The sequence below is a fragment of the Artibeus jamaicensis genome, unplaced genomic scaffold (assembly GCF_021234435.1).
Source record: "Artibeus jamaicensis isolate MK-2021 breed Jamaican fruit bat unplaced genomic scaffold, CSHL_Jam_final contig_519, whole genome shotgun sequence".
Lineage (NCBI taxonomy): Eukaryota > Metazoa > Chordata > Mammalia > Chiroptera > Phyllostomidae > Artibeus > Artibeus jamaicensis.
This window is the reverse complement of record NW_026521871.1, coordinates 53,257,735-53,278,659: the sequence shown is the minus strand read 5'-3', so window position 1 is coordinate 53,278,659 and position 20,925 is coordinate 53,257,735. Positions and strand designations below refer to the sequence as shown.

At 36.7% G+C, this 20,925-nt stretch overlaps 1 protein-coding gene across 3 annotated transcripts in view; it reads left to right on the top strand.

Annotated features, from left to right (window-relative positions):
• SETD2 (SET domain containing 2, histone lysine methyltransferase) overlaps nt 1-20,925 on the top strand; it is a 108,132-nt gene that overhangs the window by 63,862 nt on the left and 23,345 nt on the right. For all 3 annotated transcript variants that reach the window (XM_037130199.2, XM_053669064.1, XM_053669065.1), the window contains exons 10-12: nt 3,013-3,147; nt 3,970-4,089; nt 6,327-6,989. In XM_037130199.2, coding sequence (XP_036986094.2) covers nt 3,013-3,147; nt 3,970-4,089; nt 6,327-6,989 — 918 coding nt within the window. The remainder of the gene's footprint in view (nt 1-3,012; nt 3,148-3,969; nt 4,090-6,326; nt 6,990-20,925) is intronic.

The following is a 20,925-nucleotide window of genomic DNA, read 5'->3' as shown; positions in this document are numbered from 1 at the left end:
GTAAATAAATAAAATCTTTTAAAAAAAGATTTTTTGTTTATTTTTAGAAAAGGGAAGGGAAGGACAAAGAGAGGGAGAGAAACATCAGTGTGCAGTTGCCTCTTGCACGCCCCTCACTGGGGATCTGGTCTGCAGCCCAGGCATGTGCCCCACTGGGAATCAAGTTGGCGACCCTCTGGTTCACAGGCCTGTGTTTACTCCACTGAGCCACACCAGCCAGGGCTGGACACTGTGTTTTATCTGAAGGTATTAAAAATGGCTTAGACCCATTAAAGACAGTTCATAATTTAAAAAAATACTTAAATATTAAAAATAATTTTTATTTCTTTTTAAAATAACATCTTTTTATATGCTCATTTGCCATCTGTATATTTTCTTTGGCAAGGTGTCTATTAAAATCTTTGGCCCATTTTTAAATCAGGTTTTCTTTATTGTTGAGTTTTGAGAGTAAATAATTTTCTGGACTAATTAAGTACTTAACAGAATAAAATTTGAAGTGCTATAGAATTGTGCATAAATGTACATCTAAAGTTCCAGTTACTGATGATTTATTAAAATACATCCTAATTGTCTTATACTTGTATGTTAACTTTTAGTTATTTAACTCAAATCCTTTTTTGAAGGTGGTGACCCATAAATGAAAATAATATGTGGAATCTAGTGAACAAACTGAACTAACAAGGAAAATGGGGAGCAGGATGGAGAGCAGGATGACTGCTGTGGTGGGGAGAGGATGTTGGGTGGAGGGATGGAGCAGAAAGGACACATGGACATGGGCAACAGTGTGGTGATTGCTCTGAAGAGGGAGGGTATAAGGGGACTATGGTAATGGAGAAAAATACAATAAAGAAAAGAATAAAGTTCAAAGGCTAAAAAAAAGAATAATACTTTTAGTAAATGTAAATTAATGAAAGCAGTTAAACTCAGTCGTCCCTTGCCCCCACTATGTATTCTAAAAGTCATTTATTCCACAATCAATTGTCACCTTTATCCAAAATTATGGAAGCTGTATTATATCACCATTGAGATTGCCATGCTTACTGTTACATATACCAGTACAGCCATTAAGCTTATCATTGTAGTAGGAATGCTCAAAAGTTTCCCTCTGTAATTTGTTTGCAAAACTTTATTTATACTTCAGTTTCTGCATTTTTACTGTTTATTTCCTTACCTTCAGGAAAAAGATACAATTACTACTTTATAATATTCCAGGAGTGCCTTATTATAGTAATATCCATTCCATATATGTTTATTGAATGAATGAAAGTAACAACTCAGTTTTGTCTCTTAAGTTTTCAGAGTTATAGAATCTACTACATGCCTAATTACAAATGATGATAACCCGGCTCTTAACCCTTTACCCAGTGAAATATTTACATCTCAAAACTGTCCAAAGAAGGATTCTGGCTGTTGCTTTTGGTGGAGAAAGTGAATAGAAAGTCCTTGGACTTTCCTGTATTAGTCCTCTAGAATTTGGCATACAGGAAGTTTTACATTTAGGATATGCAAGAAAAAAAAACATCTTTGAGGAAATTTTCTTAAATTAAAATTTAACTGTAAACTGGCTTTTCTGTTCATGTCTTTATTCAAAATTTAAGAAACTATATTGGAAATGAAAAAGAATGAGCCTTAAATGTACATTTTAGAAGGAAAAAAATGAGTTTACATAGTTTCAACTTCTGGTAGGCAGCATTTTATATTTTCAAATTTCTATTTTTCTTTACTGTAATGTGAGTTTTGAGGTATTATGTGAAATGTTTAGTGCCTTATTTACAATTATATTAACTGAGATGATAGTTAAGTAACAGAAAATTTTCTTAAGACTCTTTTGTATTTGCTTTTCTCTAATTTTTTATCAGCTCTTCTAGACTTATTTCATACCAAGTTGATTTAATGCTGTCTTTATATCTCTTCTTCTTCAGTCTCTGTCTTATCTAGATTTCATTGTTATTGCCACACTAATTATTCTCAAAGTCCATTTTGATTTGATCATATTACTCCCCTGTTTTAGATTCAGTAATAGAGCTCTCTTGCCTAGTTGCATCAAAATTCAGGCTCTCTTACATTACGAGTGAGATCTTATCATCTAACACCAGCCTTCCTTTTGGTGACAGAATCTCAGGTTCTCACCATACTGTAACGCACTCTAGCCAGCCTGAGTTGTGCACTGTCATCAAGTCCCATTTTCCTTTGTTCAAGCTTTCTCCTTTAACTTGTTCGCCTGTCCTTCCTCTTTATCTTAGGCTGAAAAACAGCCTTGGATAGGTTGGTTCCCCCCCCCATTATTGAAATACAGTATCTGAAACATCCAAAAATATATGTAAGGTAGAAAGCATAATTATAACGTAAACCGTTATGAGCACTTCTGTTTCCTTCTCCCTGCTTAGCCCCTCGAGGATACCACTGTCTTTGAATTTTGTGCCTTAACTTTCTTACTTTTTTAAAACAGATTTTTCAGGTATGGAGCTATTGAAAAATTGGTTTTGAGGTACATAATAAACAGATTCATACAATATGTTATCTTCTGGAATTTCACATAACATTGTAAGATTGATGAATGTTGTTGCATTTGGCTGCACTTGGTTCCTTTCACTGTGGTGTAATATTCCACTGTGCGAACATGCCAGTTGATCCCTCTTGGCCACAGACATTTTGGTCATTGGCAGTGTTTTGCTATTATGAGTGGTTGTTCAATGAGCATTCTTATGATTCTCTGAAGGGCTTATTCTTAGGAGTGCAGTTGCTAGGTACTAGGGATACAAATATTTTATTTTTCAAGCTAATGCTTGATTTTTTTCTGACAGGCCAGATATTTTTGTTTTGGTTTACTGTAATGTCTTCAGTACCTTAGGGTTATCCTTGGCATGTAATAAGTACTTCTCATTATGGTCTTAATTGCATTTTCCTTATTACTGGTGAGGTTGAGCAAATTTTCAGGTTGATTCATAGATATTGTGAGGCTTTTGTTGTTGTTGTTGTTTTATAACCAGCCCCTTTTCTTTGCTGTGGTAGGTGGATGGAGAGCTGGAAGCTCTGATGGAGAATGGTGAGGGTCTCTCCGATAAAAATCAGGTGCTCAGCTTATCCCGGCTAATGGTTAGAATTGAAACTTTGGAACAGAAACTTACCTGCCTCAAGCTCATACAGGTGAATACTTTGATATTAATTTAGTTTTTATTTCTGAAGTTGAGTTGGGACACTTAAACTACAATTTAGAATAACTGAGTGTAGAAAGAATAATTCTGATGAGAAGAATTACTCTTATTTTTGAAGTAGGTATGTAAATTCTACATGACTTTGAAAGCTTCTACACTTAAAAATGGCTTAAGAGTTCACTATCATTTAGTTTATTAGTAGATCTTATTTGCTTTCTCTCTATAGTCTAAGATCATGGTGTGATTTTTTTTGTTGTTCAGTAGTTCATGATACTTCCTAATTTTTTTCCCTTGATTATTAGCATAAGAAATCCATGTTTACCACAGTATCTCAAAGTGAGAAATTGTAACTGTAATCTCATTTACTCTAGTTTATTAGATATGCAACAAGATGGATAATAAAAAAATGGATGATTTTTTAAAAATCTAAGCAAAAAAGCCTTTTGAACAAGCATCTGAAAAAGTTATTTAAAGACTAATTTTTATAGTTTGAGCTTTTTCAGTAAAAATGGTGAATATGATTTTTTCTTAGTCCTGTAGAATTGAATTTCATTGTAAATGGCATTAATATTTACATAATTTCTACTTTAATGAAGTAGAAAAGATATTTGTGGGTATCAAAAAGGATTATAATACCTTATTTTAAAGCATTTATTAGTTACAGTTGTAGTTAAAATAGTTTTTAGGCTTTTTTAAAATACACACTACCTCTTTAGTTCTCTCCATGGTTCCTCTTTAATGCTCTCTCTGGCATTCTTCTCTCCACCCCGACCCCGACAAAATACCGTGTCCCACTTCCCTTTCACCCCGGAAGAACACACACTCACAGTCTTGCCTGAAGTCCTTTCTGGAACGCCACGGGCTGTCTCTGTTGTGGATCTGGATGGCAGAGCTAGGTGAAGGCCGGGAAAGCAACCAGAAGCTGCAGGAAGAGGTAAGTTAACATTCATCTTGCTTGTTTCTTTCTTTCTTTTTTGTAATCCTCCCCTGAGGATATATATGTGTTTATTTATTTTAGAGAAAGAGGAAAAACCAATTTTTTTATAGCTACGTATCTGAAAAATTTGTTTGAAAAAGGTAAGAAAGTTAAGACACACAATTCAAAGACAGTGGTATCCTTTAGGGGCTAAGCAGGGAGAAATATGCCCTCACCAGGAATTGAACCCACAGCCTTTTGGTGTACTGGGATGACGCTCCAACCAACTGAGCCACCCAGCCAGGACCAGCTTGCTTGTTCTTAAAACCACTATACTCCTGGCTGGTGTAGCTCAGTGGATTGAGCACGGGCCTGAGAACCAGACAATCGCAGTTCGATTCCCAGTCAGGGCACATGCCTGGGTTGCAGACCAGTTCCCTGCAGGCCAATTCCCAGCAGGGGACGCATGAAAGGCAACCATACATTGATGTTTCTCTCCCTCTCTCCTTCCCTTCCCCTCTAAAGTAAATAAATAAAATCTAAAAAAAAAACCACTATACTGACTGTGTGGGTTGGTGGTATGTGATAATAACAGAGATAATGAATTTAACATTATATTTGTTTTTGGTATTAAGTATTTTTAGTACCCAGTGTCACCCCAACTATAACCTTTACATACACCTTGCTAGTAGTGTTTGCCCAGTTTTTCTGATAGTATTTTTTTAAGGTTGGTACTACATAGCTGGGAATTAAGAGAATAACACATAATATCATACTTAAGTAAAAGATCCAGTGTGTTGCTAAAACCATAGTTTTTACAAGGTAGGAGACCACATGGAAATTAAATTCTGGGGTGCTAAAAAATTTGTGAGGAGCTGAATAGTGAATGACAAGAGCAGCAACATTTTTAGAAATAAATAAGTGTTTTAAAAGTTCTAGCCCTGGCTGGTGTAGCTTAGTGATTGAGCACTGGCCTGTGAACCAAAGGGTCACTGGTTCGATTCCCAGTCAGGGCACATGCCTGGGCTGTGGGCTGGGTCCTCAGTAGGGGGGTTGCAAAAAATAAGCACATTGATGTTTCTCTCCCTCTTTCTCCCTCCCTTCCCCTCTCTCTAAAAATAAATAAATAATTTTAAAAAAAGATCTAAGTAAATGTTCAACGGCAGCATTTTTAGTGGAGTTGTGATTTATACCTTCCCATGAAGTAAACAGTATTTCCTAACTTGGTTTAAGTCTAGTTCTTACTTTATACATTCATTCATTCATTTCTCACTTGAGGACATGCCCACTGATCTTAAAGGGGAAGGCTGGAATCAGGCAGAGAAACATTGATTGGTTTTCTCTCATGCGCACCCTGGCTGGAACGAAACCCACAGCCTAGGCATGAGCCGTTACTGGGAATTGAACCACAACCTTTCCATTTACAGGATAGCTCTCAACCAACTGGGCCACGCCAGTCAGGGCTAAATATAGTTCCTTTTCATCATAATTTCTAACATAAGCCCAAAGTTGTCTAATAATACTCTTAAAAGACGAAAATAGAACAAAAGATGGGAGTGACAAATTAGTGATTGTCTCGCCTTCATGCGTTTCCCAGGAGATTTGGCAATAAGCAGAACTTGGGAAAACTTTTGGGTTTTGGTAGAACTACATTGTGGGGTGTACTTTGGAAGAAATTCTTGGATTTTAGAGTGGGAGGGTTGATTATTTCTGAATAAAGAGAGAGTCTCTGCTAGATAGATATTTATCAGAGGGTACAAAGAGGTAAGTAAATATATGTATTTTTGTGTGTGTATGTATGTGAGACATCATTTAAATGTATGTTGTTGCATAGTTCCCATGCCTGTAACAGTCACTGGGAAATTTTTTAGAAAAAGATCCCCTAGGTAAGGTCTAATAGTATATGTGTGTGTGTGTGTGTGTGTGTGTGTGTGTGTATATATATATTTTTTTTAACTACTCAGGTTTGAAAACTGGTGGGAATGTTGATATTAATCAGTCCTACCTACATAATGTTGTGAGCAGTAACCTACTGCATATTTTATTCTTGCTGTTGAGTCTTATTAAAATTTTTCCTTCCCTTCTATAAAAAAAAAGACATTTAAATCCTTTTGTGGTTATAGAAACTTATATCTTAATGTAATACGACAGTAACAGAAATCCCACTGCTCCTGCAGAAATGATCTGACCCCCATCCAGAGATTTGAAAAGTCATCTGTACAAAGTGATTTTTTGTTGTTGTTGTATTTACTCAGATTATAAAGACTTTGGAACACTTACCTATTCCTACTAAAAATATGTTGGAGGAAAGCAAAGTACTTCCAGTTATTCAACGTTGGTCTCAGACCAAGACTGCTGTTCCTCCATTGAGTGAAGGAGATGGGTATTCTAGTGAGAATACGTCACGGGCTCACACACCACTCAACACACCCGATCCTTCCACCAAGCTGAGCACTGAAGGTGACACAGACACCCCCAAGAAGCTCATGTTTCGCAGACTTAAAATTATAAATGAAAATAGCATGGACAGTGCAATCTCTGATGCTATCAGTGAGCTAGAAGGCAAAGATGGCAAAGAGGACCTTGACCAGTTAGAAAACATCCCTGTAGAAGAAGAGGAAGAGTTACAGTCACAACAGCTACTCACACAACAGCTGCCTGAATCTAAAGTTGATAGTGAAATTGCTGTGGAGGCCAGTAAGCTACCCACATCCGACCCAGAGGCTGACATTGAAATAGAGCCTAAAGCGAGCAATGGCACGAAACTAGAAGAACATATTGCTGAGGAAACACCATCCCAAGATGAAGAGGAGGGTGTGTCGGATGTGGAGAGTGAGAGGAGCCAGGAACAGACAGATAAAACAGTAGATATAAGTGATTTGGCCACCAAGCTCCTGGACAGTTGGAAAGACCTAAAGGTAAGAAAACATTTTTTTCCTTTTAATCTGAATTACTCAGGTTTAGAGTTGCATAAACTTTAAGTCAAATTATCTACTTTTTAAGCTACACATTGAAAAATGGAATAGTATCTTACTGTCAGGTAATTATAAATGTCTCAAACATCTTTAAACCTTGCCAAGAGATACCAGCCACATTAATACGCAGATATTTTCTTTTCCTCATTTAGAAAAGTGTATCACAACAGGGAATTTAGTTATTGTAGTGCTCTTTACATTGAAAACAAAAGCAAAAGAATTCTTTGTGTAACAGTTGTATGATTCTCCATTTGAAAATTCTGTGTTAAGAGTACGTAAGAAAAAAAATCAATGTTTAAATTAACTGGAAATTAATTTACTGAATTAACTAAAAATTAATTTAAAGTAAAAAGGAATTGGAAAACCAACGTAGTTTAGCATCTTTTCAGCAAAAATGATTTAATGTAAATTTCTATTCCAGTAAAACTTTATATGTAGCTAGTTGGTATTCAGTTCCAGTACTGTGTCTGAAATAGATTTATCTTTAAATGCCTATTTCTTTCCACAAAAGATGCTATCTAGAGGAAAAATAGGAAGAAGTGGGACCCTTAGGACTAATACGTACCTAATTGTCTCTTAAAGAAGGTAGCAAGGGTTTGCTTTGCAGAAAACCCCGTCTGGCTCTTGGATAAACACAGATGTGAGTAACAGATTGAGCCTAGGAGAGATGTGTTACATTTCTTCTGTAAGTGATCTAGATCTGGGATCCAGGTCTTGAGGATCCTGTGGGAACAGGGTACATTTCTAGCTTCTATTTTTCTGTTACTCCTTTCTTCTGCCAGAGGTGAATCAACCAGATAAACCAGCAGTACAGATTTATTTGCAGCAAGACGGATACCTGAATCCTTCTATCCCCAATTATGACTACAAAGCTCACCTATTAAATCCTGTGATTTGACCCCTACGGAACTGCCCTTAACACTGAGCAAAATGAGTAGTTGGTTGGTTGTGCACTGTGCTTATTTTTGGCATTTGCAATTTGCTGTGTTGAGACCCTTCTTTAAGTATGGTGTGGTTTCAGCTTGTTTATCCACTCGAGCTCTTACACATGCTGCTTTTTCATCACTCACAGTTCAGCATTAAACTTGGCCTTACTAAGCCTTATGAAATCTGACCTTTTCATAAGTGTAAAAGGAAGGACTCAAAGTAAATTAGGACCCGGAATTGCAATTAATGGAGAGAGATGCTGGGCCAGTCACTTGAGCGGACCTTTACTTAATAAGGCCTGCCTTATTCTTCCCTGGAAGAAGTCTCTCATATTTAGAGACTGCTAGCAGATCCTATACTGTGGTGGGTTCATTACAGAAGGTGGAAATGGAGACAAGTACACAGGTGGACTAGAAAAGCCCTTTAATTTTATATAGAGAGAGTGGAGTTATAGACCTAGTGGTTCACCTTTGCCCAATAAGGCTCTGGTTGACTTTTTTTTTTTTTTAAAGACCATTATCATAATTCTTTAAAGCCCTGTTTCATCTTAAACTCTGGAGAAAGTGAATGTTTTTGTTTATGTGATAGTTTTTTATTGTAATTGTAATGGTATGAATTATTCTTGAGTCCTACAAAATTATTTCTTCCCCTGCTCGTTATCTTCCTTATTTCTGTGTAAAAGATTAAAGCAATTGCACAGTACTATGTAGTTTGATGGTCCTGTTGATTTGAAGTTTAAAACTTTATTCATACTTAAAAAATATATCCTTATTACTCTGTATACTTTGGGTTTATCCTGATTCTTAGCATTAAGGAAGCCATTGAATAAAATCGTCTTTCTTCAAACTTTACTTTGCTCTGGAATCATTACCCATCTAGAATTACATTACTGAGAAATGTTTTTACTTAACTGAACTGTGATGTTTTGTTACACATTTGTGCTGGGATTTTTAATTCATCTGTTGTTCTATTAAAATTTACAATGGTTCAAATTTCAAAACTATGATTATGGTTGTCCTTAAAAATACTTTATACTTTAGCTAGCATCTAACAAGAACTCTGAATTTAGGAATCCATAATTTGAACATTTTATAAAGAGAAACGCATTGACATGATGTGATTACTATACAGTGTATCCATATTTTCCGGCATTGAAAGAGTTAACTACTTCTGTCTGACTTCCACCTATGTGTTCAAGTAAACATTGGCGGGGAAAGAAAATGTCTTAGTCACTCAATCTTAGCACCTGTTGCCAAGCACTGTTAGTTGCTGAAGTTAATTCTGAGATCATACTAAAAAACATTGATCTGACCTTGGGAGTCATTTTGTCATCACTGTGCCTCAGTTTCCTCCTCTGTAAACAGAGATCAAAATGAAAGCTCCCTGAAGGAAAAGGAAAAAACAAAAAAACATTGATCTAAGATTTGGTTATGTTAGCCACTCCAAGCTTCCCTGACCTTTTGGGGCCACTTTAACATTGCTGGACATTTGTTCCAGTTGGCTTTTCTGCACACTGGATGGAGTGAAGAACTGAAAGAGGTTGCTTCAGATTCCTTAATCTTTAATTTGCTGTGAAGGCAGACTGTAGGGATCATCAATAAATGAAAAAGGGTGGGAGGGAAGGGAATGAAGCTTCATGAATTACTCTTTGTCCTCACAGATCTGATGATGATCCCTCTTGTAACTTGAACCATTTCCATCTAGCTTCTCAGGGCAGCAAGGAGCTTGTTAACATCACCAGCTGACCATGTGTCTCCTTTTCTCAACTCCATTTTCAACTTCGTGCTGAAGAAAAACAAGAACCTAGCGTGCATTCTATGAAGAAACAGGAAGATGGTTGGGAAGTTGGATGATGCATGAAAAATATAATAGGTGAAAAGAGGACAGAGGTGGTTAACTCACTGGCGCCGGCGTTATTTTGGTGCGTCCATTGCCGACAATGGATGTCGTTCTGGGAAAATCCCGACTCCTGGCAAGAAAGGATTAAGTGAGCTACTTTTTCTATACCTCTATACACAGGATCACTGCCTTGCCTTGGCTCCACAAGGCTTACACATTTTGACGCCTAAAGTAGACCAAAACAAGAAACACCACCTCTAACACGTTGCTACACATGAGCATGTCTTCACTTTCACAAGCAAATTTACTGGGTTACATTTTCAGCAGGGACATGTACATATATTTCTGTTTGAAAAAGTAATTGTTGTACATCACCCTTGGTGCTGAAAATATACCCTAGACCTCACAGGGCCAAACAGCTGGTTATGAGTGGTGATTAATTATACATGACTGGAAAATCTTCATTCATTTGGATCATGAGAGAAAGAGGTAAGGTCCCTGTGAATTTCACAGTTTCAGTTGTAATTAAATACCCAAGAGATTGATGGCTAGTGATTCCAGAGCCTGTCTTGTAGACACTTAGGTTATAGGATGTGCATCTCTCTTTATAATGAATTCCAGGCAGTTACAAGTACACCTGAATTAGATGATTTAGAGACAACATTCTGTGCATGTAATAAGCCGGACTCTTCTTAATGACCATTCTTATTCTTATCTTTCATCTTTCTTTCCAGACATTATCTTTAATACAACAAACATTTTTTTAATTTTTAATTTTTTAATTTTGTTAAATTTATTTTAATTGTTGTTCAATATAGTTTTCTGTCCTTTACTCCCATCCCAGCCCGCCCCCCTCCCCCCCAAAAAACCACAAAAAACTGGAGAGTTTTGAATCACTGCTTGGAAATGTGGTCTGTAACTAATATTTTATGTGAAATTATGGCCCCTGGATTTCTGTAATAAATTTTTAGTAGAGAGAATTCTGTATCCATAAAGATCAATATTGGTTATCCTTTTCTTTAAAATTTGGACTCACTCCCTTAAGAACATTGAAATGTTTTTATGTCCTTAGTAAATGGCAAATGTGGCTTTAAACTTATTAGTAGTCCTTTTTGTTATTATTAGAAAAATACTTTAATACAAATCATGGGTTGCCCCCTTCTGCAGCATGGCCTGTTTTTGTAAATAAGTTTTTTTAACACAGCCACATTTGTTTATTTCTATACTCTCTACGGCTGCTTTTGTACTACAGCGGTAGAGGTGAGTAATTGCGTTAGAGACTGGATGACCAACAAAGCCTAAAATATCTACTGTCCTGTCCTTTACAGGATGCGTTTGCCAACACCAGGTCTAAACAGTAAAGTACAGAGTTCGGCCACTCTAAACACTCTAAACATGCTAATATTGAGTGAAGTCATTTTAACAATTCTTTTTTTTTTTCTTTTTAAGCTTTTGTTTATTTTTAGATGGAGGGGAAGGGAGGGAGAATGAGAGGGAGAGAGAAACATTAATGTGTGGTTGCCTCTCACAGGCCCCACACACTGGGGACTTGGCCTGCAACCCACACATGCGCCCTGACTGGGAATTGAACCAGCGACCCTTTGGTTCGCAGGTCTGTACTCAATCCGCTGAGCCACACCAGCCAGGGCATTTTAATAGTTCTTTTGAGTGAGCTCTTAACTTCATTTCCTTAAAGACATAATGATGTTTTTATAGGGCATGAAGTTAGCTTTTTTTTTTTTAATGACTGTTTAGGGAAAATTACTTTATTTGGATGTAAGGCTGTCTGAGAAGTGAGAGAATATATACATTACTGGCCTAGAAGAGACCTTGAAGGAATATTGCTTTTTCCTCAGGACCATGATCAAGTTAGTTTGAAATGAGAAATTTTTTAATTTAGATAAGTTGTTATAATGTAGTTTTATATGTAATCACAATTTAAAAATACAAATTATCCTTAAATTTTTTAAATTTTAAATAATATTACACATACCAGAAAACTATAAGCATACTCTTGTGAATATATTCTGCAAGTAATACACATTTTAGTGACGAATGTAGAAAAAATCAGTCTAAAAATTTTTTAGCCCCTTGACTCAGATCCCTCAACATTTTACCAAATTTACCATATCATTTTTTCTAAAATTTTTAAACTTTTTTTTAAAAGAGTAAGTTACAGATAAGACACCTGCTGCCCCTAGTATTTCAGTGTATACAAGGGTATTTCATAAAAACAAGGACATTCTTCCACATGGCTTCAGTAGACGTATCAAAATCAATAAATTATAATGACAATACTGTTTAATCAACAGACTTCATTCAAATTTTGCCATTTGTGCATATAATGTTCTCTATAGCAAAAGAAATTTTTTTCTATTCCAGACTGTAATCCGAGAGCAAGAGTTACCTTAAATTGTCTTACTTTAATAATTCTTTAATCTGGAATAGTTCTTCAGTCTTTCTTGGCTTTTATAAACTTCACATTTTTTAATACTTTTTAACTTCATAGAATATTTCTCAATTTTGGCTTACCGGGTTTTCTTTTCTTTGGATTTAGGTTATACATTTTTGGTTAGGAATATTACAGTAGTATTCTTCACATGATGTTGATTTGTTCCATTTTTGGCATCATCAACTTTGATCACTTAACAAAGGTGATGTCCACCAGGTTTCTCCAATGTCAAGTTACTGTTTTTCCCCTTTTAATTAAAAGGTATCACATAGGAGCACTTTTGGAAATATATAAGTATCCTGTTTTTCTATTTAATTTATCCTTTAGTTTCAACATCCAGTGAATTTGCCTGAATCACATAACTATGATGGTTGCCAGGTGATTTTCTAATCTGTCATTCCTTTACGTCTGTATTTTTTGGTTGCCATTCTTTCATATATAAGAGCTTTCCCTGCTTCTCCATTTAGTTTTTTATTCATTGATTTATATCAGTTTAGACTCATGAGTTATTGTTTTTATTCAATGAATTATGATTCATTAGTTCCATTATTTATTCAGTGCTTAAATGAAATTGCCCCTTATTTGGCATTGAGAGATTCTATAATCCTTTCCATTTGTTTTTGACATCTCCATTATATGTGTTATTTTTTTAAAGATTTTATGTATTTATTTTCAGAGAGAGGGGAAGGGAAAGAGAAAGAAAGGGAGAGAAACATCCATATTAGAGGGAAACATAAGTTGACTGCCTCTTGCTGCCCCCAGCCCAGCACCTGGTCTGCAGCCCAGGCATGTGCTCTGACTGGGAATCAAACCAGCGACCTTGTGGTTCATAGGCTAGTGTTCAATTCACTGAGTCACACCAGCCAGGGCTCCATTTTATTTTTTTAATATGCTTTCAGGCTCATCTTGTACTTCCCCTTACCCAGCCCTGAAATCAGCCATTTCTCTTAAGAAGCTCTGGTTTCTTGTGGTAGGAAACAATATTTAGAAACCAGGATCCAGGCTTTAGATGAAGTCATTGCTACTGGGGCATCACTTGTAGGAGCTGTCAGCAGACTAAAAAATACATACATATGTATATTTCTGTATGTATGTGAATGAACGTGTGTACTTATGAATACTTAACCTCTCTCATTTCTTACATTTTCCTTCTGTTAATGCGATACCACACCCTTTCTTGAGTTTCCTTCTGGGATTCTCACTAATGTTCTATTCTGCCTGTCCCTTAAAAAGGTGGCATTTCTTAGGGTACCTGAGAATTCTTTTGTCCTACTTGTGAAGTGGGTCATATTGTCTCCTCTTTGCCACTTTTAATTCAGGGTCTTGTCATTTCTTGCTTAGACTATTTTAACAGCCCCCTATGTGTATTTCTTGCTCCCATTCTTTTCCCCATTTATATTATGTTTAATTATGCTACAGTGTTATTTTTTAAAAACACAGATGTGATCAATAATCATGATCTCTGATGGCATCACACAGACTACCATTGTTAAAATAACAATGTGTTTAAGTGTATGAGGAAATAAATAAATAAGTAGGGGTGGTACTTCTGTTTATCTAACCTTCTTGTTCAATAATTTTACTTAAACATTAAGCTCATGAGTCAGATTAGGCTGTTTATTTATATGTAGGGTGGAGCAGAAGTAGGTTTATGGTTGTGAGTTTGTGAAACACTTTGTTCTCATGTTATTATTTATTATTCTATTATTTTCCATATGAACAACCATAAACCTGATTTTGCTCCACTGTAAGTTAACCTTTCCATGTCCTTGTATATGCTGTTCTCTTTGCTTAGAATATCCTCTCTTTTCTTTGTATCTTTTTTAAAAATCTTCCTTTATTCAGGGTTACAGTTGCAGTTCCTCCTTTGTAGTTCTCTGTCCTTTTCTGTATTTCTATACAGTGGAAGTAATCTTAACAGATTACTTAAATTACTTGTGTAAATTCTTGTTTCCTCTCACTGGACCATGAGATCTTCAAGGGCATGGACCATAAGTTACTTTTATATTATTGTATCTTCATAGTAATGGTTATAACAATAAGTTATCTATTTTACTGAATGACTGTGTGCCCCCAATAGTCTGTGCTATACTTAGTAGCCAGAGTAGTCTTTTGGAAAATGCAGATGTGTTCCTGTCATTATCCTATTTAAAACTTTTAAATGGTTCCTCATTACATTATCAAAAGTAAGTTTGTCTTTTCTTAACAAGGTGTACATGTCATGACATAGCCTGGTCTCGTTCATTTATGTAGTCTTACCTCAAGCCATTGTGGCCTATCAGTGGGCCTGCACTACTAATGTTCGTACATACCTAAACATACTCATTCCTGAAAACACCTTTTTGTTTGTTTTAGATGTCTCCTCCTTTCTCCAGGAAAGCCCTCCCCAGTCCTCCAAGACAGAGTATTCTGCCTTTTCTGTCTGCTCCTGTAACATCCTTCCCAGTTGTATATAACATTTCATAACTGTACACTGTGCGAAAGCAGAGACTGCATCTCTCCTGGTCATCTGAGTTTCCCTAGGATGCTGGGGTCATGTTTTTATCAGCTGTGAATGCAAACAAGTCCATGAGGTTGTAATTTAGCTTTTAAGTGACAAATAAAAATGGATTCAGGTCTTTTGATTTAAATTCTATATTCTTTCCACTCCTTTTTCTGATCCAACGAATAGTGATTTCTATATTCTTATTAAGGAAATCATGGAATTATGGTGAATAATTTTCAGGTTTATCTTAATCTGCTTTTGATTTTAAAGCTGTAATAAATCCAAATTAATTCTGAAATCATAGAAACCGTCATTTTAATGTTTTGTTCAAGCAAGTATCTTTTTCCTTAGTGCAGCAGAGCTTTCCACCTGTGATTCATGGTTGAACGTCAGGATGTTTTCAGAAGCGCGTGAAAGTATGCAAAACTGTGGGGCTCTCTGGGGCAAGAGGTCCATAAAAACGAGCAGCTTCTCAAATAGGGATGAAAACTGAAACTGACTCTTACTACCTTTACCTTTGGTTTCTTGAGAGCCCAGCTCTGAAGTTAGAAAAGTGTCTCCTCAGGGGACACTTCTTTCATTTCTTGGAACCAGTGTTTTGTGATTTTTAGTGCCCTAGCCTTGCTCTTCCTTGATTAAAACTTTTATTCCTAAGTGTTTAATTTTTTATGCTAACATAATAATGTGATTATTTTCTCAATTTCATTTTTGGCTTGTTCAGTGCCAGTATACATAAATTATTTTGTGTGTGTGTGTGTGTATTTGTCTTGTATCCAGACAGTTTTGGTGAACTTGCAATAAGGTTTGTGTGTGGCGGGGGGGGGGTTCCTCAAGATTTTCTACATACAAGATCATTTCAGTTTCAAACAGAGATAGTTTTACTTTTTTCTTTGCAATTTGGATGTCCTTTATTTCCTTTTCTTACCTCATTGCCCTGGCTAACATTTTCGGTACAATGTTGAATGGAAATAGTGAGAGGAGCATCCTTGTCTTGCTCTGAGTTTAGGGAGAAAGCTTTCAGACTTTCATCATTAAGTATGATGTTAGTTGTGGGTTTTTCATAGATGCCCTTAATCAGGTTGGGAAACTCCCTTCTATTCCTGGTTCGTTGAGCATTTTTATCATTAAGGTATGTTGGATTTTGTTAAATAACTTTTTCTGCATGTATTTTTAGTATATCTGAATGGTACTGTGTTACCTCATTGCTTTTTTAAAATTTCAATATTTTGTTTTTAAGATCCATCTATTATGTTGTTTTGTATTCTTTCTAGTCCTTTTTGTCTGATTTCAGTGTTTTATTTTGTGGTGTCCGCCTACATTTTATTCATCCTTTTCCAAGTGATGGGCACTCAGATTGCCATCAAATCTCTCCCACCATAGACATTGTGGTAATGAACATTTTTTACACTTTCCTATATGAGCCAATAGGAGAGTTCTGGGGGGCATATAATCCCAGTTAGAGTTGCTAGGTCATAGTTTATTTTCTGTTTGACTCTCTCAGCCTTTTTTTTTTTTTTTAAGATTTTATTTATTTATTTTTAGACAGATGGGCAGGGAGGGAGAAAGACGGAGAGAAACATTAATGTGTGGCTGCCTCCTCTGCTCCCCACACCGGGGAACCTGGCCTGCAACCCAGGCATGTGCCTGGGAATCTAACCAGTGACTCTCTGCTTTGTAGTCCGGCGCTCATTCCACTGAGCTACACCAGCCAGGGCTCTCTTAGCTTTTTTAATGAGAAGTATTTTTATAGTTTTTTAGGTCTGGAAAGCTCATCATTTCTTTTTCTTTTTTTAAATTTTTTCATTAGAGAGAGAAACATTGATTTGTTGTTCAACTTATTTATACATTCCTCTGTTGATTCTTGTACATACCCCAACCAGGGGTCAAACCTGCAACCTTGCTGTATCTGGACAACTTTCTCACCAACTGAGCTCATCTTCATTATTTTTTAAAATAGTTCCTTTTCTCCTAGGACTCCTTTTCCTGAAGTTGGCTCTTGAACTTTTGGTCTTCATATCTCATAGCTCCTCTTTTAAATTTTCTTTTTGTTCCCTCCTGCTCTTTTGCTTCTTCCAGATATGAAAGTGGCAGCTCGCTCACAGTCTTTTTTGTTCTTAGTCTTGTTATCACTTTAGGAAAAATAGGAGAAATGATTTGGTTGACACATACTCAGTTTCATCTGTGCTTTCCAGCAAGGAAAAATGAAATAATCTAGACTTAGTTTTAAAAAGTAAATGTTACCATGTAACAGATAATCTGATATGTATGTAATAAAGGTAAAAAATTAATTACACTCATTAGCTCGAGCAGCCTACATTAGTGTTAAATTTTTACCCTTTTCAGGAAAAGTGTTTTTTATAAAATATTGGTTAGTAATTTTGTTTTGATCCTGTTTTTATAACCTATTTCCAGCGGTTCATTCGGGACATGCTAAAAATGTGCTGCAGTGCGTTGCCAACAAACTTCCAATGAGTACTTTTCGAAACTGTGGGATGAAAACATTCCAGCTTAGGCCCGCTTAGTGACCTAGTAGGTGACTTGATCAAGTCTATTCTTTTCTTGCTTGTTTGGCAGATCCTATAATTATCGTTAAGAAATAAATTTTCTTTTAAAGTTTTCAAGATATCATTGCATCATTATCTAGCTTACATTGTTGTTAGTGAAGTCTGATGCCATTTCAGTTCCTTTGCTGTGGTAGGTACGCGAGCCCTTTTCATGTGGCAGCTCTTGTCTTTTGGTTCTAAAAGATGTTCACGTATTGTTTTTTGATGATGTCTCTTGTCAGTTTCTCCTCTCCTTTCTGGCATACCTGCCACTACACGTACACTTCTGGCACCTATCTCCTAATCCTTTTTTTTTGTAATTTCCCATCTTCCCTCTTTTTTTCCTCTGCTTTCTGGAAGACACTCAACCCTTTTTTTTTTCCTGTCATAGTTTTACTTACCAAGAATTTATTCTTACTCTTGTGTCTTTTTTTATAAGAGCATCTTGTTTTATGGATGCAGGATTTTTTTTTCTGTGTGTGAATCATCAAGAAAAAACATAAAAGTGCGTGGAATAAAATAAAATATTTACATATACACACTTAGTACCACATAATTAATATTCTTAAAAAAGATACCGTAGATGAGCTTATATCATTTTCATTCTTCTATCATTTTTTAAGATGTAGGTATAAACTTGGAGTAAATGCATATGTTCAGTCTTCTGCATTTGTATTTTCCACCCCTTTCTTTCTCCCATCCAAGTACTGACCAGGCCCGACCCTGCTTAGCTTCCGAGATCAGACGAGATCGGGCGCGTTCAGGGTGGTATGGCCGTAGACATCCACCTCTTTCTTTCTACGTACAACTCTTAGTCATCCTTCAAGACAAGTTAAATGTCTCCTCAGGATGCTTTTCCCAGTCCTCTCTCTTAAGGCCCAAACAAGTTTTAGTATCCCTCTGTTGTTTTTTTACTTAAATTTCATATATACATATCATAAGAAAGTGTATGTTTACTTTCTTTTTCATGAGCGCTTTTTTTTTTTAATTTAAAGGAGAGAGGGGGGGAGAGAAACATTGGTATGTAGTTACTTGCCTTTTGCATGCCCCGGACTGGGGACCAGGATTGTGCCCTGACTGGGAATCGAATCAGGAACCCCTTGGACGGCAGGCTGGCACTCAATCCACTGAGCCACACCAGCCAGGTCCTGAGTGCTTTTGAGGCAATAGTTATAGTGGTTAAGAGCTTGTGCTTTGTACAGAGACAACCTGAGCTTGGACTCTAGGTGCAGTATGTAACTCACTTTGTCATAGTATGTATGACCTTGGAATAAAGAGTTAACCTCTCTGAGCCTATTTTGCATATACTGTAGAGATAGAAATAATACCCTTTTAGCAGTTCAAGAATACACAAGAATGCAGTTAAAGGATGTGACACATAATAAGAAACATTAGCTGTGATTATTATTAGTCTGTGAACCCTTGGCAACAGATACTGTACATCTCCAGGGTCCAAAACATAGGAGAACCTTCATACCTGCTTTTTACACATAGTTGTTGCTCAAGTAGTTGTTATATAAATGAGCAAATCATAGTTCCACAAATAACATCACCACCAACTTTTAACATTTTTATAGAAGGAATATTGGGTGCATTGATGGTACATGAGCCTCTCAATGACTCAGTGTTTATCAGATAGTATCTGAAGATTGATTTTCGAGCCTTCTGCTGAAGAAGAGTGATTGGCCAAGGGTAGATTGTTTTGAGCATTGAAAAGAGTTTGAAATGTTGCAGAGGCACACTTATTCCTGACTCTGGAGATATGCAGTGTTTGTGGTTATGTGTGAGGCCTGTAAATAGTGCTCTTAGTCAGGGGTGAAAGACAATGATGATATAGGGTTAGTGATAAAAAGCATGATGTATATAGTAATTCGAGTTTATTTATCAATATATGGTTGATCTCTACAAATTAGAAGTAGAATTTCACTTGTTAGTCCATTCAACAGTAATTGAGTGTTATGTGTCCACCACTATTCTTGGTGCTAGAGACATAGCAAAGCATGAGATAATCTTTGCCCTGAAGAATTATGGCTTGAGTGTATATGAGTGTCTATGTTAAGTAGGTAGTAGCACCTAGACACAAAAGAAATAAAACAGGGAGATGCGTAAAGAATATTAGTTGGCCCTAGCCGGTGTGGCTCAGTGGATTGAGTGCGCCCACCCGTGAACTGAAAGGTCTCTGGTTTGATTCCCAGTCAGGGCACATGCCTGGGTTGTGGGCCAGGTCCCCAGTTGGGGGCATGCAAGAGGCAACCGATCGATATATCTCTTGTACATAGATGTTTCCCTTACTCTCTTTCTCCCTCCCTTTCTCTCTCTCTGAAAAAATTAATAAAATCTTTAATAAAATAGAATACTAGTTGGAGTTTAAACCATATTCTTTTAGGACCCTCAGAGAGCAGGGTTAGTCCTAGAACCCACGTTCCCTGACTCACGGTTCAGTGTTCTTTCATAATATGCCAGTCTCCTGAGTAGAATTTTTAACTAAGTAAAGCCATTTTACATATAAAGGGCTAACGTAAATTAAGCCAATTCAGCCTGCAGGTGTGACATTATTCCAAACAGACTTCCATATCATGTAGGCTGACACTATTGCTACCTGCTCACAAGCTGGAATGATCTTAAGAAGTGGTACAGTAATCTTCACATGGCTGCTTCCTTCTCTGTTTTCAGTATTGTGGGACTTTGGAAATATTTAGTTGTATTTTCAGGGCTTCAGAGTAAGTCTGTGTTTCCTGTTTAAGTTCTGTATGCAGTGTTGAGTATATGTAGAGGAGGGTCAAGTTAGTAACTCGTAAGTGCTTAGGTGTTTATTGATAGAACTTGTTCTCCATGGTGTTAGGTACACACTAGCATTCAGTTGCTCTTGGCCACTAGTCATCCATTTTGTGAACATCAGAGTACATTTTCTACTTAGCAATAGCTCAGGTCTTTTGAATGAAATTAAGAGTGTATCTTTGAGAAATATTTCCTCTGGTACTTAACAGCCACCACAGAATGGGTCCCCAACTTTAGGTCTGTGTAATAAATTTCTGTAAGTATTTGTAATGAATACTTGTAATGCCAAGACCTTATGCAAAAGAAGCTAAGTAGGTTAAAATTGTGTAATTCTTAGTCGACACAGGCATCCCTTGTTATATCTGTTCTATTTACCTTTCATGAACGGACATGTTATCTTTTGGAGTGCCTAGGTTTGCAGAATACCTAATTTTCTTCCTGTAGTGTGGGTGGGTGCCGATGAGTTAGTTGCTTTATAACTTTTTCCTAAGTTTGGTAACCCCTCTGAGAAGCAGACAGGAGGAATCAGACAGAGCTAAGAATATCAGCTCTGTCCTTCCTGCCTTCATTCCTGATTCAGTTTATAGGCAGACACTGACTGCTAGACAACTTCAGGCATTCTGCAGAGGAGCAGATTAGAATATACCCTCTCTCAAATCGAAAGCAGCCCAAGAGGAGGCCCACTGTGCTCTGAGCTGAGGACAGGCATGCATACACATAGTTCTATCTCTCAGATTTTTCCTTGTGAATAGTGAGTAAGGGCTACCAAAAGAAGCCAGTAGTTCAGTGGTTCTCAGTCTTCTCTGGGCATCCAGGGTCACTGGGAGCTCCTTAAAAATACAGGTGCCTGGGACT